The 19625-nt window shown below is 47.1% G+C and overlaps 2 protein-coding genes across 4 annotated transcripts in view; one reads left to right on the top strand and one right to left on the bottom strand.

The window, feature by feature from the left end:
* Window positions 1-5976, top strand: part of LOC120943098 — a 30346-nt gene extending 24370 nt beyond the window's left edge. For 2 of the 3 annotated variants that reach the window (XM_040356212.1, XM_040356209.1), the window contains 2 exons: window positions 1102-1209; window positions 5666-5976. In XM_040356212.1, the coding sequence (XP_040212146.1) occupies window positions 1102-1209; window positions 5666-5715 (158 nt within the window). In that variant the 3' untranslated portion in view covers window positions 5716-5976. The remainder of the gene's footprint in view (window positions 1-1101; window positions 1210-5665) is intronic. The other variant, XM_040356211.1, reaches the window with a different exon arrangement.
* A 2254-nt stretch (window positions 5977-8230) lies between these two features.
* Window positions 8231-14728, bottom strand: LOC120942596. Its single transcript, XM_040355571.1, has 3 exons — window positions 14630-14728; window positions 9220-9561; window positions 8231-8864 (listed from the first exon to the last, which is right to left on the bottom strand). The coding sequence occupies exons 1-3, from the start codon at window positions 14673-14675 to the stop codon at window positions 8320-8322; spliced, it is 933 nt and encodes a 310-aa protein (XP_040211505.1). The 5' UTR covers window positions 14676-14728; the 3' UTR covers window positions 8231-8319.
* Between the last annotated feature and the right edge of the window lie 4897 nt (window positions 14729-19625).

Here is a 19625-nt window from a genome sequence, read left to right as displayed (position 1 = left end):
TGTGGGACGTCCATCATAGGAGCTGCAGGCTCCAGAAGGTGGGACTTGCAATATAACTCGGCCACACTCGGCGCCGTTCCTAATCATAGCGGTCACTGTTCGGCAGCGGCCGGCGGCGCTTGGGGCTGTCAATTAGATACTGCATTCCTGACACTCGGGGCTTTTCAGGGACCCATTCGGTGCTCCAGCCCATATAGCCACACCCTCCTGACGCCCCTGGGGACACTCATTTCCTTTGTATTTTATAATATGAAAAATGTAACAGAAGGAGCTAGAATACACAAAGGTGAATGAGAACACCTAACCCCCCCCCCCCTGCAGGAACAGAGCCAGGAAAATCTCACAAGTATGCAGATTAAGGGGCATATCAATCAATGATTTGATGGTTGAGTCACCAGATAGTCATACAAAAATCTTTTCTAAACATGTACTCTGTGGGGACTATTTCTAAAAAAAAAAAAATCACTGTACAAATCTGACAATTATTCACTTCAAGTAATTGCAGTTTTTTTTCTAATATGATGACTCCCTATGTCTGCCAGTGCCATCTAGTGGTCATAATGTGTGTTTTTTTTTCTGAGATATTTTAAGATAATACCGCATTATGGCCACCAGATGGCACTTAGGATAATAGGAAATGCGTTTAATGGAAAAAATACGACAATTTTTCATTGTGGCTGTGCGAACGTTTGTCACGTTTTTTTTTTTATATATTAAAATAGACCCCTAAGTATCAAGTAAAATCGGTTGAAATTCATCCAAGATATGCCCAAGATTTTTTGGCAATATCAGTTCTATAGGAAAGGGTCCTTACTGTAAAGATGACCCTATAAAAGCAATGACATTTCTGGACTTCCTGACAAAGGGGGGTAGGTCACATGGTCGCCCATGACTAGGAGTACTGGGCATTCTTGCTGGATGTGGAGGATGAAGAAGCTGCTGCAGGGGAACACTTTAAAGTCGAGTATAGGGGTCGAGGAGCTTTGCATAGGCACTGTCACATGAGCAAAATGGCAATTCCCAGGTCTCTCATCATCCTCTTCCTCTCATAATTTTACCTGGGTGCTCCTTTAATTTATAACTACATTCCTCTCATTTCAGCAACCGCCATGAGATCCAGCGTGGAAAGCGAAGGGAAGGTGTCGATTCTTTCACAGAGCTCCCTTCACTCCTATGAGAACGTGGTCAATGCCCACGGCTCCCCTTCCTGTAAGTATAAATCCCATGTACACTTGCTGAAATTTGAAATCAGGCAGATGAAGAGCCCACCCTGGCTAGTTTATTCATTTCAGGTATTTATCTAGCATCAACATTTCACACAAGCCTTTACTTTCTGATTATTCATATCAGTCAGTCAGGAACTTACAAGCTAAGGTCCCTACATCACATGTATACATATACTAAGGCTAGTTTAGACAGGAGCCAATTGACCAACCAGCATGCCTTTGGAGCGTGGGAGGAAACAGGAGTACCCGGAGGAAACCCATGCAGACATTGGGAGAACATGCAAATTCTATGTACAGGTAGATAGTGTCCTGGTTGGGATTGAAACCAAGGATCCCAGTGCTGCAAGATTGCTAACCACTAAGCCAAAGTATAGGAATTCATATTGAGTATTGAAAAGCTGGAAGGCTTTGGATAGTGCAGGGTGTCACTGCAGAGGGATGGGGGTTTATGGAGTTGGCTAGGGCACTCTGCAGCTGACTTGGTGGCCTTGTAGGGATAAGGTTTCTTGAGAAGGCCGAGGAGCATTGTGGGAGGTTGGTGGGCACTGTGGGACACTGTTGGATGTTGGAGACAGTATAGAGGGCTGGAGACTCTGCCGTAGGCTTGGGGGAATTGTGGGAGGCTTGGGCGATACTGTGGAAGGCTCTCAAGGGGACTAGGGACACTATAGGAGGTTGGGGGGGGGGGCAATATGGGAGCTGGGAGGCACTTTGGAGGCTGAGGGCTTTCAGGCAGTCTACAGGCACTGTGAGCCACTTTGGGGGGTTGGGGAACACGATGGGAGCTTTGAGGCACTGTGAGGACTCTCAAAGGGTATTGGCACACTGTAGGCCACTATGGTAGGTTTGGGGGCACTATGGCATATGGGAGGCACTGTGGAGGCTGAGAGGCTCTCAGGGAACTGGAACCCGAGGGTGCCATAAGCCACTGTTAAAGGTTGGGGGAGCTGTGGGAGGCTGGGTGGCACTGTGGAGTTTGAGGGCTCTCAGGGGCTCAATGAACAACTATGGGAGGTTGTTGGGGTGGGGGGGGGGCACAATGGGAGCTCGAAGAAACTGTGCAGAATGAGGGCTCTAAGGGTTCTTGGGGGCACTATGGGCAACTATGGGACATTGGAGGGCACTATGGGAGCTGGGAGGCAAAGTGAAGGTTGAGGAACCTAAACAGGTCTGAAGACACTGAAGGCCACTATGGAAGGTTGGGGGGCACTGTGGAAGCTAGGAGGCACTGTAGAGGCTGAGGGCTCTTAGGTGGCCTGGGGTACTATGGGGAACTTTGGAAGGCTAGGGGGCACTGTGGAAGTCTGGGTGGCACTGTGGAGGTTGAAGGCTCTCAGGGGGCTTGGGGGCAACTATGGGATGTTGGGGGGACTGTGGGAGCTGGGAGGCACTGTGGGAGGTTAAGACATCTGCAGTTGGCTAGAGGCCCAGTTGCCAGGAGGGCATGACCAAGCAGTGGGCCACAGCCTGTTGGTTGAGAACCACTGGTCTATACCATCAGGACCTCAGATGCGGAGCCATTCCCATCCAAGCCCACAATGGGCTTGGATGGGAATGGCTCTGATAGTCTAATGTTTTAGACCCCAGCATGTGTAGAGAGTACATGGAGATCACGGAATTAGTCAGGAGATGGGTATGATGACTTTTTGGTTGAAGTTTCTAATTAAAAAAAAGATAAATATACAGTATGGGCCAGATCCACAAAAACCTGACGTAACTTAAAAAATCCAATTTAAGTTACACTGCCTTAAAGTTTCTACCTAAGTGCCTGATCCACAAAGCACTTATCTAGAAATTTCAGGCTGTGTAACTAAAATTCCGCCGGCGCAAGGCGTTCCTATTCAAATGGGGCGAGTCCCATTTAAATGAGGCGCGCTCCCGCGCCGGCCGTACTGCGCATGCGCGCCGGCCGTACTGCGCATGCGCGAAGTTACGTTACGCCGAGTTTTGAGGATCGCGATGGCTTAAAGTTGCGTCGGGGATAAAAAAAATGACAGCGGCATGCATTCCTGAGGGAGAACTCCATGCCCATTTTCAAAGAAAAAAACGGCATGGCTTCCCCCCCCCAGGAGCATACCAGGCCCTTAGGTCTGGCATGGGTTGTAAGGAGACCCCCCCACGCCGAAAAATTGACGTAGGGGGTCCCCCTACAATCCATACCAGACCCGTATCCAAAGCACGCTACCCGGCCGGCCAGGAAGGGAGTGGGGACGAGCGAGCGCCCCCCCCCCCTCCTGAGCCGTGCCAGGCCGCGTGCCCTCAACATGGGGGGGTTGGGTGCTCTGGGGCAGGGGGGCGCACTGCGGGCCCCCCCACCCCAGAGCACCCTGTCCCCATGTTGATGAGGACAGGACCTCTTCCCGACAACCCTTGCCATTGGTTGTCGGGGTCTGCGGGCGGAGGCTTATCGGAATCTGGGAGTCCCCTTTAATAAGGGGGCCCCCAGATACCGGCCCCCCACCCTAAGTGAATGGATATGGGGTACATCGTACCCCTATCCATTCACCTGTAGGCAAAAAGTAAAATGTAGTAAACACACAACACAAGGCTTTTTAAAATAGTTTATTATTCTGCTCCGGAGGCCCCCCCTGTCTTCGTTATTAGCTCAATTACCAGGGGGGGCTTCTTCTTCCACTCTCCGGGGGTCTTCTCCGCTCTCCGGGGGTCTTCTCCGCTCTCCGGGGGTCTTCTCCGGACTCCGGGGGGCTTCTTCCATCTTCTCCCCTCTTCCGCTCTTGACTCGGCGAACCCCGGTTCTTCTTCAGCTCTCCGGTGCCTTCTTCTTCAGCGCTGGCTGCCTGCTATGTTTGTGTGTTAGCTCGATTTCAAACAGGCAGCCAGCGCGGTCTTCTGTGGCGTCAGGGTCTTCTCTTCCTTTCTTCCGATGTTGTCTCGTCGCCTGTTGTCGCTGTAATGATGGAAGCGCGCCTTGCATCACATTTATATAGGCATCACCGTCCCATCATGCTCCGGTAGGTACCCACGTGGTGGGTGCACGTGGGTAGGCACCCACCACGTGGGTACCTGCCGGAGCATGATGGGACGGTGATGCCTATATAAATGTGATGCAAGGCGCGCTTCCATCATTACAGCGACAACAGGCGACGAGGCAACATCGGAAGAACAGAAGACCAGAAGAGAAGATGACGCCACAGAAGACCGCGCCGGCTGCCTGTTTGAAATCGAGCTAACACACAAACATAGCAGGCAGCCAGCGCTGAAGAAGAAGGCACCGGAGAGCTGCAGAAGAACCGGGGTTCGCCGAGTCAAGAGCGGAAGAGGGAAGAAGATGGAAGAAGACCCCCGGAGTCCGGAGAAGCCCCCCCCCGGAGAGCGGAAGAAGAAACCCCCCCCGGAGAGCGGAGAAGACCCCCGGAGAGCGGAAGAAGAAGCCCCCCCTGGTAATTGAGCTAATAACGAAGACAGGGGGGCATCCGGAGCAGAATAATAAAATATTTTAAAAAGCCTTGTGTTGTGTGTTTATTAACTTTTACTTTTTGCCTCCAGGTGAATGGATAGGGGTACGATGTACCCCATATCCATTCACTTAGGGTGGGGGGCCGGTATCTGGGGGCCCCCTTATTAAAGGGGACTCCCAGATTCCGATAAGCCTCCGCCCGCATACCCCGACAACCAATGGCAAGGGTTGTCGGGAAGAGGTCCTGTCCTCATCAACATGGGGACAGGGTGCTCTGGGGTGGGGGGGCCCGCAGTGCGCCCCCCTGCCCCAGAGCACCCAACCCCCCCATGTTGAGGGCACGCGGCCTGGCACGGCTCAGGAGGGGGGGGGGCGCTCGCTCGTCCCCACTCCCTTCCTGGCCGGCCGGGTAGCGTGCTTTGGATACGGGTCTGGTATGGATTGTAGGGGGACCCCCTACGTCAATTTTTCGGCGTGGGGGGGTCTCCTTACAACCCATGCCAGACCTAAGGGCCTGGTATGCTCCTGGGGAGGAACCCATGCCGGTTTTGTTTTTTACAAATTGCCGTGGAGTTCTCCCTCGGGAAAGCATACCAAATGCCGTCGCTGGAATGGGCCTTTACAAGGTGTGACTAACTTTACACTTTGTAGAACGAGCCCTAATTTTACACTTGCAAAATAACACTTACGGCGCAAAAAGGAAGCTAGAAAGCTTTGTGGATCGCCTTAAGTGCTAATTTGCATACTAGCAACGGCATTTCGACTCGAAATGCCCCCAGCGGCGGATGCGGTACTGCATCCTAAAATTAGGCAGTGTAATTCAATTACACATGCCGGATCTTCTGTGTAACTTTGGAAAAAGCCTTTTGAGGATCGTTTCCAAAGTTACACACAGACTGAACAGCAGTTAAGTCGGAGTATCTCTTTTGAGGATAACCCCCTATATGTGTAAAACCAATGCAAAGGGAGGTATGCAGAGCAACCAATCAAAATTCAGCTAATCTATCTTTCTGTCTTTCAGCAGCGGCTTCAGACCTGGAGAGCGATTATGTAAACCTACAGCAAGAATGAAGAGATGACCCTTCCCGCCTGCTGACAAAAGGGGTGTGGCTTACATTTGGGTGGAGCTTATGGCGTTTTTTTGTTGTTGTTATTTTACTACTTTTCATTTCTAGAGCTTGGAGTGAAGAAATGAAGATGAGTGTTCTACTTTCTTGCTTACTTGCACCGTGAAATAGACAAAGGACAGGGTCGGACTGACCACTGAGGCACTCAGGCACTGCCCGAGGGCCCCATGCCACTAGGGGGCCCTGTCAGGGTTGCCAGGCTCAGTAAAACCAGGGACAGTATGTAAAAATCTGTGTTTTTTTTTACATCTGTCCCTGATATGTCCGAAAACCGACATGCTTTTGATGTGAAAATACCGAGATTTTAGCTGCCCCGCCTCTGCACTGCCTCCTGGCGTGGTGGCCATCTGTAAGCCCAGGGCCCCCATAATCTTCTATTGCCCGGGGGCCCCATGAGTTGTCAGTCCGCCCCTGACAAAGGATACCCCCTGTGTTACTGTTGGTTGTATATTTATGGTATTAATAAAGAATCCAGAATGTGTCCCATTTAACAGCCAATTAGTCTCCTTCTTATATTTGACATCTATTGCTTTTCTCTGCTCAAAGTGAGCTGCCCATATACTACCCAATCTGACCATACAATCTCTGTACAATCTCCAGTACCAGGACAAGTTCATCTATTGAGAATATTAATATATAAATATCTGATGTGTAGACACAATAGCAATGTGTACAAAAATTTGATATAGTCCAAAAATGTGAATAACCGAATAAGAACACCAATACAGTGGAACCTCGGATTACGAGCATAATCAACTCCAGGAGAATGCTCGTAATCCAAAGTACTCGCATATCAAAGCGAGTTTTCCCATTGAAGTCAATAGAAACAAAAGTAATTTGTTCCGCATGGACTTCAATGGCATGCAATACAGCATGTGGCCAGAGGTGGGGGGGGGGGCGCCAGAGAGCCTCGGAAACAGCCTGAAAGGCCAGAGGACATCTTGGCTGACCTCGGAAAGGCTTGGGAACGAAGTATTTCCATGTCTTTCCGAGCATTTCCGAATGGCTACGATCGGCCCCGTTCGGCTTCGCTTGGCTCCGGCACCCCCCCACCTCAGGTCAAACGCAGTCCTGCTCACCGCTTTGGCCTGAATCCTGCTCATTTTGCGAGACAACGCTCGATTGGCCAAAGGCCTGGAAATTGAATGCTGTACCAACCAAGATAAGACTGGAACCCAGAGAAGGATCAATCCAGAGACGGTGGACTTACTTGTCTGCAGGGACGGATCGATAGGTCTTGGCACACTGTAGGCCACAATGGTTCGGGGGCACTATGGCATATGGGAGGCACTGTGGAGGCTGAGAGGCTCTCAGGGAACTGGAACCTGAGGATGCCATGGGCCACTATTAAAGGTTGGGGGAGCTGTGGGAGGCTGGGTGGCACTGTGGAGTTTGAGGGCTCTCAGGGGCTCAGTGGGCAAGTATGGGAGGTTGTGGGGGGGGGGGACACAATGGGAGTTGGGAGCAACTGTGGAAAATGAGGGCTTTCAGGGTTCCTGGGGGCACTATGTGCAACTATGGGAAATTGTAGGGCGGTGGACCCACTTGTCAGCGGGGATGGATCGATAAAATGCGTGTTGGTCAAGAGTCTTGGACTCAAATGATTCGCCAAACCGGATGAAACCGGAACCAGAACTAGAACCCAATAAAAGATCCATCTGAAGGCTGGTACTGATTGAAGGGGTGCTCTGTCCGCCATGTAGCTGCCTCATCACTCAGCGCCCTCGGGCCGCAGTTTGGAGACCCCCTGACTTATACTAATGAAATTCACTGCTATAAACAATCATAATGTGTAAAAAAAAAACTGATCACTTCCCCAGGGTGTTACTATGGTAACACTGTATTGTTCTGGTCACAGTGTTAGAAAATAAAATTGTAAAAAGTAAAGAAAAAATATATAATAACATTTAAAAACAAAAGTTTTTTTATATACTGTCACCTAATCATGCTGTACTGCACTTGTGACAATATGTAATAACAACAAAAAAAAAGAAAAAGGTGATGTTTCAGATATCATTCTGGATTGGAGGGTTAATGACACTCTAATGATGCAACAGTCACATGTAACCAACAACTACCCGTAATGTAACAAGTCATAAAAAATATAAACAGTTAGGGCCCTTTCACACGTACGGACCTTATGTCCGCATTTTCATCCGTCCGTTTGCAGATGAAAACGGGACATACATGGGTCCCTATGTGATTACGGGTGTCAGCGGATGAACATCCGCTGACACCCGTAATTTGTCCGCCTCCGCAAAGATCCGCATTTGCAGACGGAAGAAATCCTATTTTTCTTCCATCTGCCAGATCGTTTCGGATGAACACGGACATACGGTCCGTGTTCGTCCGATCCCCCATAGGGGAGAGCGGAGGAAACACAGGGCGGTCCCTGCACAGTGTGCGGGGACCGCCCTGTCAGCTGCCAGCTCAGCGGGGATTTTACGGAGGATCCCCGCTGAGCTTTGCGGACACACGGAGCAGGTCATTACTGATCCGCTCCGTGTGAAAGGGCCCTTAGGGTTCATATTACATAACCCAGAACCGTCTAAGGAGCGTTGGAGGAATAATAACCTAGAAGATAAAAGTAGAGGAAGAGGACCCATGAAGCCACCAACGCTGCAGCCACCATCCCAACCTTTAGGGTTCGGAATTTGGCATTTCCAATGATTTCTGAAGCGGAAACATTTGTTTTTTTGGAGGCCAGAATGGAGGTAGGGCTGAAGTCAGGAGAACTCTGAAAGGGCTGAATGAAGGGAAGACTGGAGTCCACATCTTCCTGTGAGTCCACATGGACTTTCCAGGAGTCCACATCTTCCTGTGAGTCCACATCGACTTTCCGGGAGTCCACATCTTCCTGTGAGTCCACATCGACTTTCCGGGAGTCCACATCTTCCTGTGAGTCCACATCTTCCTGTGAGTCCACTTCTTCCTGGGAGTCCACATCTTCTTGGGAGTCCACTTCTTTCCGGGAGGCCAGAGTAGAAGGAGGTCTGGAGTCTTTAGGATTCTGGGAGGTTGGAGTGGAGCGAAGGCTGGTGGAGACTATACCATCCCGGGAAGAGTCTGGAGTGGAGCGAAGGCCTTCAGGATCTATATATGGAAATAATTCACAGAGAAGAATTGTGTGTGAGTACATTCAGGAACCTTCCATGCACCGTTTTGGACGCCTATTAGAGCCTATGGCTCTAATCAGGTGCTTCCAAAAAATACCCTGCTGCTGTAATTCAGGTGCCCAGCGCCCGAAAAGGGGCCAGACACCTGAATAGGGGGTGGCAGCCGCAACCATAGATAGATTCATGCAATGCATGAATCTACCTATGGTGATAGAGGAGAGAGGGGGCGGCGCCCATGCGCCCCTTATGGCCGCACCGCCATTGATACATCAATATGAGCTGAAATAATTTGCCTCTTTTATATCTGCCTGGAGGATGGAAATCTCACTCACCTGTGACAAGAACGGTTGTAGTTACATGTTCCTCCAGTGACCGGTATTTGATGGCACAGGTGTATCTCCCACCATCTTCCTGCTGGACGTTCACCAAATGTAAGTGCGCCTTCCCGTAAACGAGTTCCTCTTCCACCGATTCGGACTGGGAGTCCTTACTGTAGGCCCATTTGATCTTGCTATCCTTGGACCAGGATATGACCAGCATGGTCAGTTCCATGGAACCATCTGTGCTGAAATTACATGGCAGGGTAATATTGTCTCCTCGTGTCGCCGTGACCAACTCCAAGCCCTTAATATGTAGGAAGTGATGACCGTTGTTGGTTTGTCTGGATTCGTGCGCTGGGGACAGCATGGGAGGGAAGAGACCACAAAAGGATGAGATTTATTATGTAATAGTCACATGTGTGTTCAAAAAGGTCATCAAAATCGAATCTGCCTATACATTATATTACCAAAAGTATTGGGACGCCTGCCTTTACTCACATATGACCTTTAATGGCATCCCAGTCTTAGTCCGTAGGGTTCAATATTGAGTTGGCCCCGCCTTTGCAGCTATAACAGCTTCATCTCTTCTGGGAAAGCTGAATGTTTGACCATATCTATCTGTGTCTAGCTATCTATTCAGTCTATCTTTACACTATATTACCAAAAGTATTGGGATGCTTGCCTTCAGGGCCACCATCAGGGGGGTACAGGCAGTACACCTGTAAGGGGTCCGAAGGTCCCCAGGGGCCCGGAGGCCCACAGGGCCCCAGATGGCAACTCCCCTTTTTTATTTTTTATTTTTTATAAAAAAATAAAATATTTTTTTTTAATATATTTTTATTTTATTTTTTATTAAAGGGCCAATTTTTTTTTTTTAGAGGTCCGGAAGTCCCCAGGGGCCCGAAGGCCCCCAGAGCCCCGGATGGCAACCCCCTCTTTATTTAATTTATTTTTTATAAAAATATATATATTTTTTCTAATATATTTTTATTTAATTTTTTATTAAAGGGCCAATTTTTTTTTTTTAGGGGTACAGGGGTCCCCATGGGCCCGGAGATCCCCAGGGCCCGGATGACAACCCCCCTTTTTTTATAAAAAATATATTTTTTTATATTTTTTTTATTTAATATATATATATATATATATATATATATATATATATATATATATATATATATATATATATATATATATATATATAAAGGGCCCAGAGGTCCCCAGGGCCCCGGATGGCAACCCCCCTTTAAAAAAAAAAAAAAAAAAAAAAATTATATTATTTCAGTTTTTTTCTTTTTAGTTCTTTTTTATATATATATATATATATATATATATATATATATATATATATATATATATATATATATATATATATTATTAAAGGGCTCAGAGGTCCCCAGGGCCCCATGTGGCAAACCTGCTTTTTTTTTTATAAATGTTAATTTTTTTATTTTCGTTTATATATATATATTTTATTTATTTTTTATTAAAGGGCCCAGTGGTCCCCAGGGCCCTGGATGTCAAACCCCCCCTTTTTTTTTTATAAATGTTTAATTTTCTTTTATTTTATATATATATATATTGTTTTTTTTTTATTATTTTTTTTATATATATTTTTTCTTTTTTGTAAAGGCCCTTCCCCCGCTTCTCAATTCGCAGCAGCCCCCCCCCCCCCCGTTTCTAAATTTCAGGCGGCAGCACTCTCCCCCCCCCCCGCTTCTCTGCTCCAGGGGGCCCATGCCTGTGTAAGGGGCCCCATAATTCCTAATGGCGGCCATGCTGCCATCATTGCTTTAGCAAACTAAACGCCATTCAGTTAGGCCTCTTTCACACGGGACGGATCCGTGAAGATCCGCCCCGTGAACCTCCGCTTGCTTAGCGGGGATCGCTCCGCACACTGTGCAGGGACCGCCCTGTCAGATCTCCACTGTCCCTTATGGGTCAAGTTTACTTCAATCATCAGACTTACGAGTAAACAGCAACAGGAATTTGGCAACGATAAAGTATTTCAGCGCGATCAAAGCAAGGTGATCAAATACCACCAAAAAGAAAGCTCTATTTGTGGGAAAAAAAAGGATGCTAATTTTGTTTGGGTGCCACGTCGCACGACCGCGCAATTGTCAGTTAAAGCGACGCAGTGCCAAATTGTAAAAGTGCTCTGGTCAGGAAGGGGGGTAAAATCTTCCGAGGCTGTAGCGGTTAAAAAAAAATCTCTCCATAAAGAGGAACGGTCACCCCTTATTTCTATTACAAGGGATATCTACAGTTTTTGTGATAGGAATAAAAGTAAATAAAATATATATATATATATATATATATATATATATATATATATATTAGAGGAACCGTGTAAAACACTGTAAAAAAAAATTATATAAAAAAAAAGATTTTGTTTTAAAGCGCTCCCACCCCTCCTTGCTCGCGCGCAGAAGCGAACGCCTACGTAAGACACGCATATGTAAACGGTGTTCTCACAAAGCGAGCGCAAGCAATAATTCTAGCGCCAAACCTCCTCCGTAACTCTAAACAGGTGACCTGTAAAACATTTTTAAAGCGTCGCCTATGCAGATTTTTAAGTACCGTCGTTTTTTTTCGCCATTCCACGAGCGTGCGCAATTTTAAAGCGCGACATGTTAGGTATCTATTTACTTGGCATAACAATTGTTATATATATATATTTTTTTATGCATTAAACTGTATTTTTTTCCCCAAAAACAATTGCGTTTGAAAGACCGCAGTGTGACATAAAATATTGCAACGATCGCCATTTTATTCTCTAGGGTCTCTGCTAAAAAAACAAATTATGGGCTAGATTCAAGTAGCCGGGCCCATTGTTACGGCGGCATAGCGTATCGTATTTACGTTACGCCGCCGTAAATCAGAGAGGCAAGTGCTGTATTCACAAAGCACTTGCCTCCCAAGTTACGGAGGCGTATCGTAAATGGGGCCGGCGTAAGCGCGCCTAATTCAAATGAGGATGAGGGGGCGTGTTTTATGTAAATGGATGGTGACCCGACATGATTGACGTTTTTTACGAACGGCGCATGCGCCGTTCGTGAACATATCCCAGTGTGCATTGCTCCAAAGTACGCCGCAAGGACGTATTGGTTTCGACGTGAACGTAAATTACGTCCAGCCCTGTTCGTGAACGACTTACGCAAGCAACGTAAAAAATTCTAAATTTGAAGCGGGAACGACGTCCATACTTAACATTGCGTACGCCTCATAGAAGCAGGAGCAACGTTACGCCTGATAAGCCTTATGCAAACGGCGTAAAAAAACTCCGCCGGGCGCACGTACGTTTGTAAATCGGCGTATCTAGGTCATTTGCATATTCTACGCCTGAAAACGACAGAAGCGCCACCTATCGGCCAGCGTAAATATGCACCCTAAGATACGACGGCGTAAGAGACTTACGCCAGTCGGATCTTAGCCTAATTTCGGCGTATCTTGCTTTCTTCTATACAGAAAGAAGATACGCCGGCGCAGCTTTGAATTTACGCGGCGTATCTATAGATACGCCGGCGTAAATTCTTGCTGAATATGGCCCTATATATATATATATATATATATATATATATATAGGCCTAGATTCACATAGGGCGTCGTAACTATGTGCGGGCGTAGCGTATCTTTTTTACGCTACGCCGCCGCAACTTAGAGAGGCAAGTGCTGTATTCACAAAGCACTTGCGTCCTAAGTTACGGCGGCGTAGCATAAATGGGCCGGCGTGAGTGCGCGTATTTCAAAGTAGGAAGGTCGTGGGCGTGTTGGATTTAAATTAAGCGTGACCCCATGTAGATGCATGGCCGAACGAACGGCGCATGCGCGCGCATGCTCAGTATCACGTCGTATTTACGCCCAAAGATGCACCGGCTCAATGCCTGTGACGTGAACGTAACCTACGCACAGCCCCATTCGCGTACGACTTACGTAAACGACGTAAAAAGATACGCTTGTTCCGACGACCATACCTTGCATGGGCTGCGCCACCTAGAGACCAGTTTTATCTATGTCTTACGTAAACGTCGTAACTCATTGCGACGGGCGCACGTACGTTCGTGAATCGGCGAATCTTGCTCATTTACATATTCGACACGGAAATCAACGGAAGCGCCACCTAGCGGCCAGCATAAATATGCACCCCAAGATACGACAGCGTAGGAGACTTACGCCGCTCGTATCTTGGCAGAATTTATGCGTAACTAATTCTGTGAATCAGGCGCATAGATACGACGGCACCCATTGGGACTTACGACGGCGTATCTGGAGATACGCCGTCGTAAGTCTTTGAAAATCTGGCCCATAATGTTTAAGGGTTATATGTAATTTTCTAGTAAAAAAAAAATAACAATTTAAACTTCCCCCGGGTCAGATCCTCATCTATAATGATAGGATTTGGATCCAACATTACAGGGAGATTACCCTGGCGTTCCTGAAAAGTCGCACCAAGTCGCATTAAGGGGCAGATCCAGAAAGAATTGCATGGGCGCAGCGTATGTGAGATACGCTACGCCGCTGTAACTTACTTGTTGTAGTTTGAATCCACAAAGAATTTGGGCCATAAGTTACGGCGGCGTAGTGTATCTCTCGCGGCGTAACGGCGCCTAATTCAAATCGGCGAGCGGGGGGGCGTGTTTCATTTAAATGAAGCGCGTCCCCGCGCCGAACGAACTGCGCATGCGCCGTCCCTAAATTTCCCGCCGTGCATTGCGCGAAAGGACGTCATTGTTTAGACTTGGACGTAAATTACGTCCATCCCGCGCTTCACGGACGACTTACGCAAACGAAAAAATAAATTCAAATTAAACGCGGGAACGACGGCCATACTTAACAAAGCAGGTTTAACTATACGCCACGAAACAGCAGCTTTAACTATACGCTGGAAAAAGCCGACTAGAGACGACGTAAAGGAATGCGACGGCCGCTCGTACGTTCGTGGATCGTCGGAAATAGCTAATTTGCATACCCGACGCGGAAAACGGCGTGAACGCCACCCAGCGGACGCCAAAGAATTGCATCTTAGATCCGAAGGCGTACGAAGCCGTACACCTGTCGGATCTAACCCAGATGTCGTCGTATCTTGTTTTGAGGATTCAAACTAAAGATACGACGCGGGAAATTTGAAAGTACGCCGGCGTATCAGTAGATACGCCAGCGTACTCGCTTTGTGGATCTGCCCCTAAGTTGCCAGGACTTCCCTGGCAAAGTGGCACCGTAAGTCACGTGACTTTCAGGTCAGTGCTTTCAAGGTTATGAAAGTAACGAGGCGCGTGGCCGCCATTCTAGGGGCTCATTTGTGAAGCTCGAGGAGCAGTTTTGTAGGAAAATATCATCTCACACATTCACTTCTCTAATAAAAAAAAGTTACATTATTATTTTTTTCTCAATGAAAAGTCGAGTTTACTTCAATCATCAGACTTACCAGTAAACAGCAGCAGCAAGTTGGCACGGATAAAGTATTTCAGCATGGTCAAAGCGAGAGCGCGCCGCTCATCTGAGGTCTGTAGACGTTGGGCCTGTAGTAAAGAAACCCCTCTTATCACTAGGCGCACATGTTGGCCGAGGGCGGTAAGCATTGACAGGCCACACAATTCTTTTGTGACTTCCTCAGAAGAAGACCACGTAGAGATGACTGAATACAGCCATATTCAGAAGAATATTACCCAAACATCCAAGCAATTCACCCAGGGTCAGGACAAGGGGTGGGCAAGCGGGGTGGCTGCCCTGGGCACTGTGAAATCATGTGAGATGGGGGAGGGGGGCACTACATCAAGGTTGGGGGAAGGGGATTTGTGTTGGGGGGGGATTTGGGGGGCGGCAGGAGATAAGATTTTTTCAAGGAGTGGAAATTAGGTGAGGTGTGCTGGGAGTGGTGATTTGGGGGGATTTGTGTTGGGAGGGGGGGGAAGAAGATTTTGTGCTAGAAAAGGGTAAGGAGGTGGAATGAGGGGAAGGAGGGGAATTTTTTTGGGGGGGGGGGGATTTGTGCTAGCACGGATTATTTGGGGGGATTTGTGCTAGGAGGGTGATCTGTGCTTGGAGGGCAAATTGGTCGCTGTTGGGAGACCTTATAGGGGTTGTAAAGGTAAAAAAAAAAAATCCCTAAATAGCTTCCTTTCCCTTAGTGCAGTCCTCCTTCACTTACCTCATCCTTCCATTTTACTTTTAAATGTCCTTATTTCTTCTGAGAAATCCTCACTTCCTGTTCTTCTGTCTGTAACTCCACACAGTAATGCAAGGCTTTCTCCCTGGTGTGGAGAAAGCCTATTGAGGGGGGAGGGGGCGAGCAGGAGTGTCAGGATGCCCACTAACACACAGCTCCTTTCTCTATCTGTAAAGTAGAGAGCGTGCTAAGCCTCCTGCTCGCCCCCTCCCCCCTCAAGAGGCTTTCTCCACACCAGGGAGAAAGCCTCGCATTACTGTGTGGAGTTGCAGACAGAAGAACAGGAAGTGAGGATTTCTCAGAAGAAATAAGGACATTTAAAAGCAAAATGGAAGGATGAGGTAAGTGAAGGAGGACTGCACTAAGGTAAAGGAAGCTATTTAGGGGAAACATTTTTTCCTTTACAACCCCTTTATTGCAGTCCTCCTCCACTTACCTCATCCTTCCATTTTGCTTTTAAATGTCCTTATTTCTTCTGAGAAATCCTCACTTCCTGTTCTTCTGTCTGTAACTCCACACAGTAATGTGAGGCTTTCTCCCTGGTGTGGAGTGTCGCCCCCTCCCTTGGACTACAGGAGAGTCGGGACGCCCACTAACACACAGCTCCTTTCTCTATCTGCAACATAGAGAGTGTCCTGACTCTCCTGTAATTCAAGGGAGGGGGCGAGCACGACACTCCACACCAGGGAGAAAGCCTTACATTACTGTGTGGAGTTACAGACAGAAGAACAGGAAGTGAGGATTTCTCAGAAGAAATAAGGACATTTAAAAGCAAAATGGAAGGATGAGGTAAGTGAAGGAGGACTGCACTAAGGGAAAGGAAGCTATTTAGGGAATATTTTTTTTATACCTTTACAACCCCTTTAAAGAAGGATGGTTTGTCCAGGATAACTAATATTTCCTTTCAGCTCATAGGAGGGAATTTCTAGAAGTTGGGGTTCGGTATTGTTGTGTTTGGAATGGATCCTATGATCACTCACTGAACCCATCAGAGAAATATCCAGGTACCTTTATTCAATACTCGTAATTTGTTCCGTTCCAGTGAACCTCAAATTACAAGAGTTCTAATTTAAATATCCCAAAAACTCACTGAAAGACCTCGGTCTACAATAAAGATTGAGGCCCAGATTCACAGAGAGCATGGCGCACATTACGCCGCCGTAGGGCAAACACTGTATGCTATGCCAACGCAGCGCAGAGAGGCAAGCATTGCATTCAGCAAGCCAGTGCTCCCAACGCTGCGCCAGCGTGGCGTGGGTTTCGAAGTTGCACGCCGGCGTAGGTTGAAGTGGGCGTGAACCCATGCAAATGAGGCGTGACCCCATGCAAATGATGGGCCGGGCGCCAGACAGATACGTATCACAAATTGCGCATGCGCCGTGACGTGGACGCAACCCCACGCGCCTGCTCACAACCACGCCGGCAAAACTGCCTAAGCTACGCCGGATCACTGCGTACGCCGTGAACATAACCTACGCCCAGCCAGACACACGTCCAACGCACAATTTGCCGGCTTGTGTTCCCTGGTGCAGACCTGTGCATGTCTGTTGCCGGGTTGCACCTCCTTTACGGGGAATAACTTTACGCCGGACGTACAACTTACGCGCATAACGCACGTTCGTGAATCGCCTCATTTGCATATTTGAATGGCTAATCAATGGGAGCGGCACCATGCGCTCAACCTAAATGTGCGCCCACCCTACGCTGGCGTGAGCAAGCTACGTCGGCGGGATGTAGCCTGGTTTTAGGCGCATGTCTGTTTGTGGGTCTGGCGCACAGATACGACAGCGCACATTTGCACTTACGTCGGCGTAACTTGTTATACGTCGGCGTAAGTCCTTTGTGAATCTGGGCTTATATTGTCAGTGTATTGGAAGAAGCACCCAATCCCAACTGGTGTGGTGCTTCTCCAACAAACCCATAAACAGGTTGGCCTATGTGGGCATCAACTTTGCACCCATGGAAGTGCCACGTCTCTGAAGATAAAAAAAAAACACCATAAAAGAAGTAATTGTGAGTAAAAATCTTTTCTTTCTGATTCTCCCAGAGCTTGATCATTTAGGTGTGCCTAGAGGCAACAGGATTTCTCAGTACGGCCGTAACATTGAGCGCCCCTAAAACTGCTTCACCCCAGAAATGATGACCTACAACCTTTGGACTGTCATTTCTTCATAACCCATCCAACTACTGAAAACTCCCCTCATCAATTATTAAAAAAAAATTCAATTAAACAAATAGAATCAATACTCAATAAAAATAAACACTTTTATCACAAAGGCGCAAATTTATTGCGGTCATTATTTTTACAAAAACATTTTTGAATTCTTTTTATTTTTTTTATTTTTTAGTCTTCACTATTAACTTACTGAATATCCAATGCATACGACAATTTATAATATTTTAATAAATACACACAAACACTTTGGTTTTTATATTTGTTTGCACGCTTTACTTAATTTTTTTCTATATTTTTCTATATTTTTTTACCATTCAATAAAAATGTTGTTACTATAAAACATAACAACTTTCAATGTACTTCTAAAAAAAAAAGGGGGGGGGGGGGAGGAAACACAGCCACCTAGAGGTGATTAGAGACCTTGGCCTCATACACACTGGACTTTTTACAGTTGCTGTTTTTGGCCTCAGTCGTTTTTTTGTAAGGGAAATGCAGTTCCGGCACCTCCAGCATTAGATGTATGCAATGACAAGGGGGGGGGGGGGGGGGGTGCTGGAGAGTCTATTGATGGTGGCTGCTGGGGGATTTATTGTTGCTGTGAACATCTATTGTCGAGAAAGCTGTCTATTGTTGTTACGGGGGTCTTATGTTGCTGGGGGGGGCTAATTGTTGCCCGGAGGGATCTACTGTTGTAGGAGGGATCTATTGCTCCTGGCTGCTGGGAGAGCTATTGTTGTTTTCAAATAACATTTTTTTATTTATTTTGCATTTTAGTGTAAATATGAAATGTGAAGTCTTTTTGACCCCCGGATTTCATATTTAAGAGGACCTGTCATGCTTAGTTTCTATTACAAGGGATGTTTACATTCCTTGTTATAGGAATAAAAGTTAATAAAAAAAAAAAGAACAGTGTAAAAATAAAAAATAAAAACTTAAATAAATTAGAAAAAAAATGTTTTAACGCGCCCCGTCCCGGCGAGCTCGCATGCAGAAGCGAACGCCTACGTGAGCAGCACCCGCATATGAAAACGGTGTTCAAACCACACATGTGAGGTATCGCCGCGATCGTTAGAGCGAGAGAAATAATTCTAGCCCTAGACCTCCTCTTGTAACTCGAAACATGCAACCTGTAGATTTTTTTAAACGTCGCCTATGAAGGTTTTTAAAGGGTAAAAGTTTGACACCATTCCACGAGCGGGCGCAACTTTTTAAGCGTGACATGTTGGGTATCAATTTTCTCGGCGTAATATATTTTTCACAATAAAAAAAAATATAATTGGGCTTACTATCAGAGATACGCTACGCCGCTGTAACTTACTTTTGGCTAATTCGAATCCTGGAAGAATTTGCGCCGTAAGTTACGGCGGCGTAGTGTATCTCTGGCGGCGGAATTCAAATCGGCGATTAGGGGGCGTGTTTCATTTAAATGAAGCGCGTCCCCGCGCCGAATGAACTGTGCATGCTCCGTTTCTAAATTTCCCGCCGTGCATTGCGCGAAATGATGTCGCAAGGACGTCATTTTTTAAACTTAGACGTGACTTACGTCCATCCCGATTCACGGACGACTTACGCAAAAAAAACAAAAAATTCAAATTTCGACGCGGGAACGACGGCCATACTTAACATGGCAAATCTAACTATACGCCGCAAAAAAGCAGCTTTAACTATACGCCGGATAAAGCCGACTAGAGATGACGTAAGAGAATGCGACGGCCGCGCGTATGTTCGTGGATCGTTGGAAATAGCTAATTTGCATACCCGACGCGGAAAACGACGTGAACCCCACCCAGCGGACGCCGAAGTATTGCATCTTAGATCCAAAAGGCGTACGAGGACGTATACCTGTCGGATCTAAGATGCCGTCGTATCTTGGTTTGAGGATTAAAACCAAAGATACGATGCGGGAAATTTGAAAAGTACGCCGGCGTATCAGTAGATACGCCGGCGTACTCTGTCTGTGGATCTACCCCAATGTGCGCTTGTAAGACCGCTGCGCAAATATGATGTGACAGAAAGTATTGCAACGACCGCCATTTTATTCTCTAGTGTGTTTAAAAAAAAAACAATATATAATGTTTG

This window comes from Rana temporaria, chromosome 6 (assembly GCF_905171775.1).
Source record: "Rana temporaria chromosome 6, aRanTem1.1, whole genome shotgun sequence".
Lineage (NCBI taxonomy): Eukaryota > Metazoa > Chordata > Amphibia > Anura > Ranidae > Rana > Rana temporaria.
This window is presented reverse-complemented; position numbering and strand designations above follow the sequence as displayed.

What these genes read in the sequence shown, in the direction of transcription:
- LOC120942596 (XM_040355571.1), bottom strand. Translation starts at nt 14,675, where the DNA reads ATGCTGAAATACTTTATCCGTGCCAACTTGCTGCTGCTGTTTACTG. An exon ending in CTTGCTGCTGCTGTTTACTG is followed by an intron (nt 9,562 to 14,629) that starts GTAAGTCTGATG and finishes TGCTGTCCCCAG; the next exon opens with CGCACGAATCCAGACAAACC. An exon ending in TACAACCGTTCTTGTCACAG is followed by an intron (nt 8,865 to 9,219) that starts GTGAGTGAGATT and finishes TTCCATATATAG; the next exon opens with ATCCTGAAGGCCTTCGCTCC.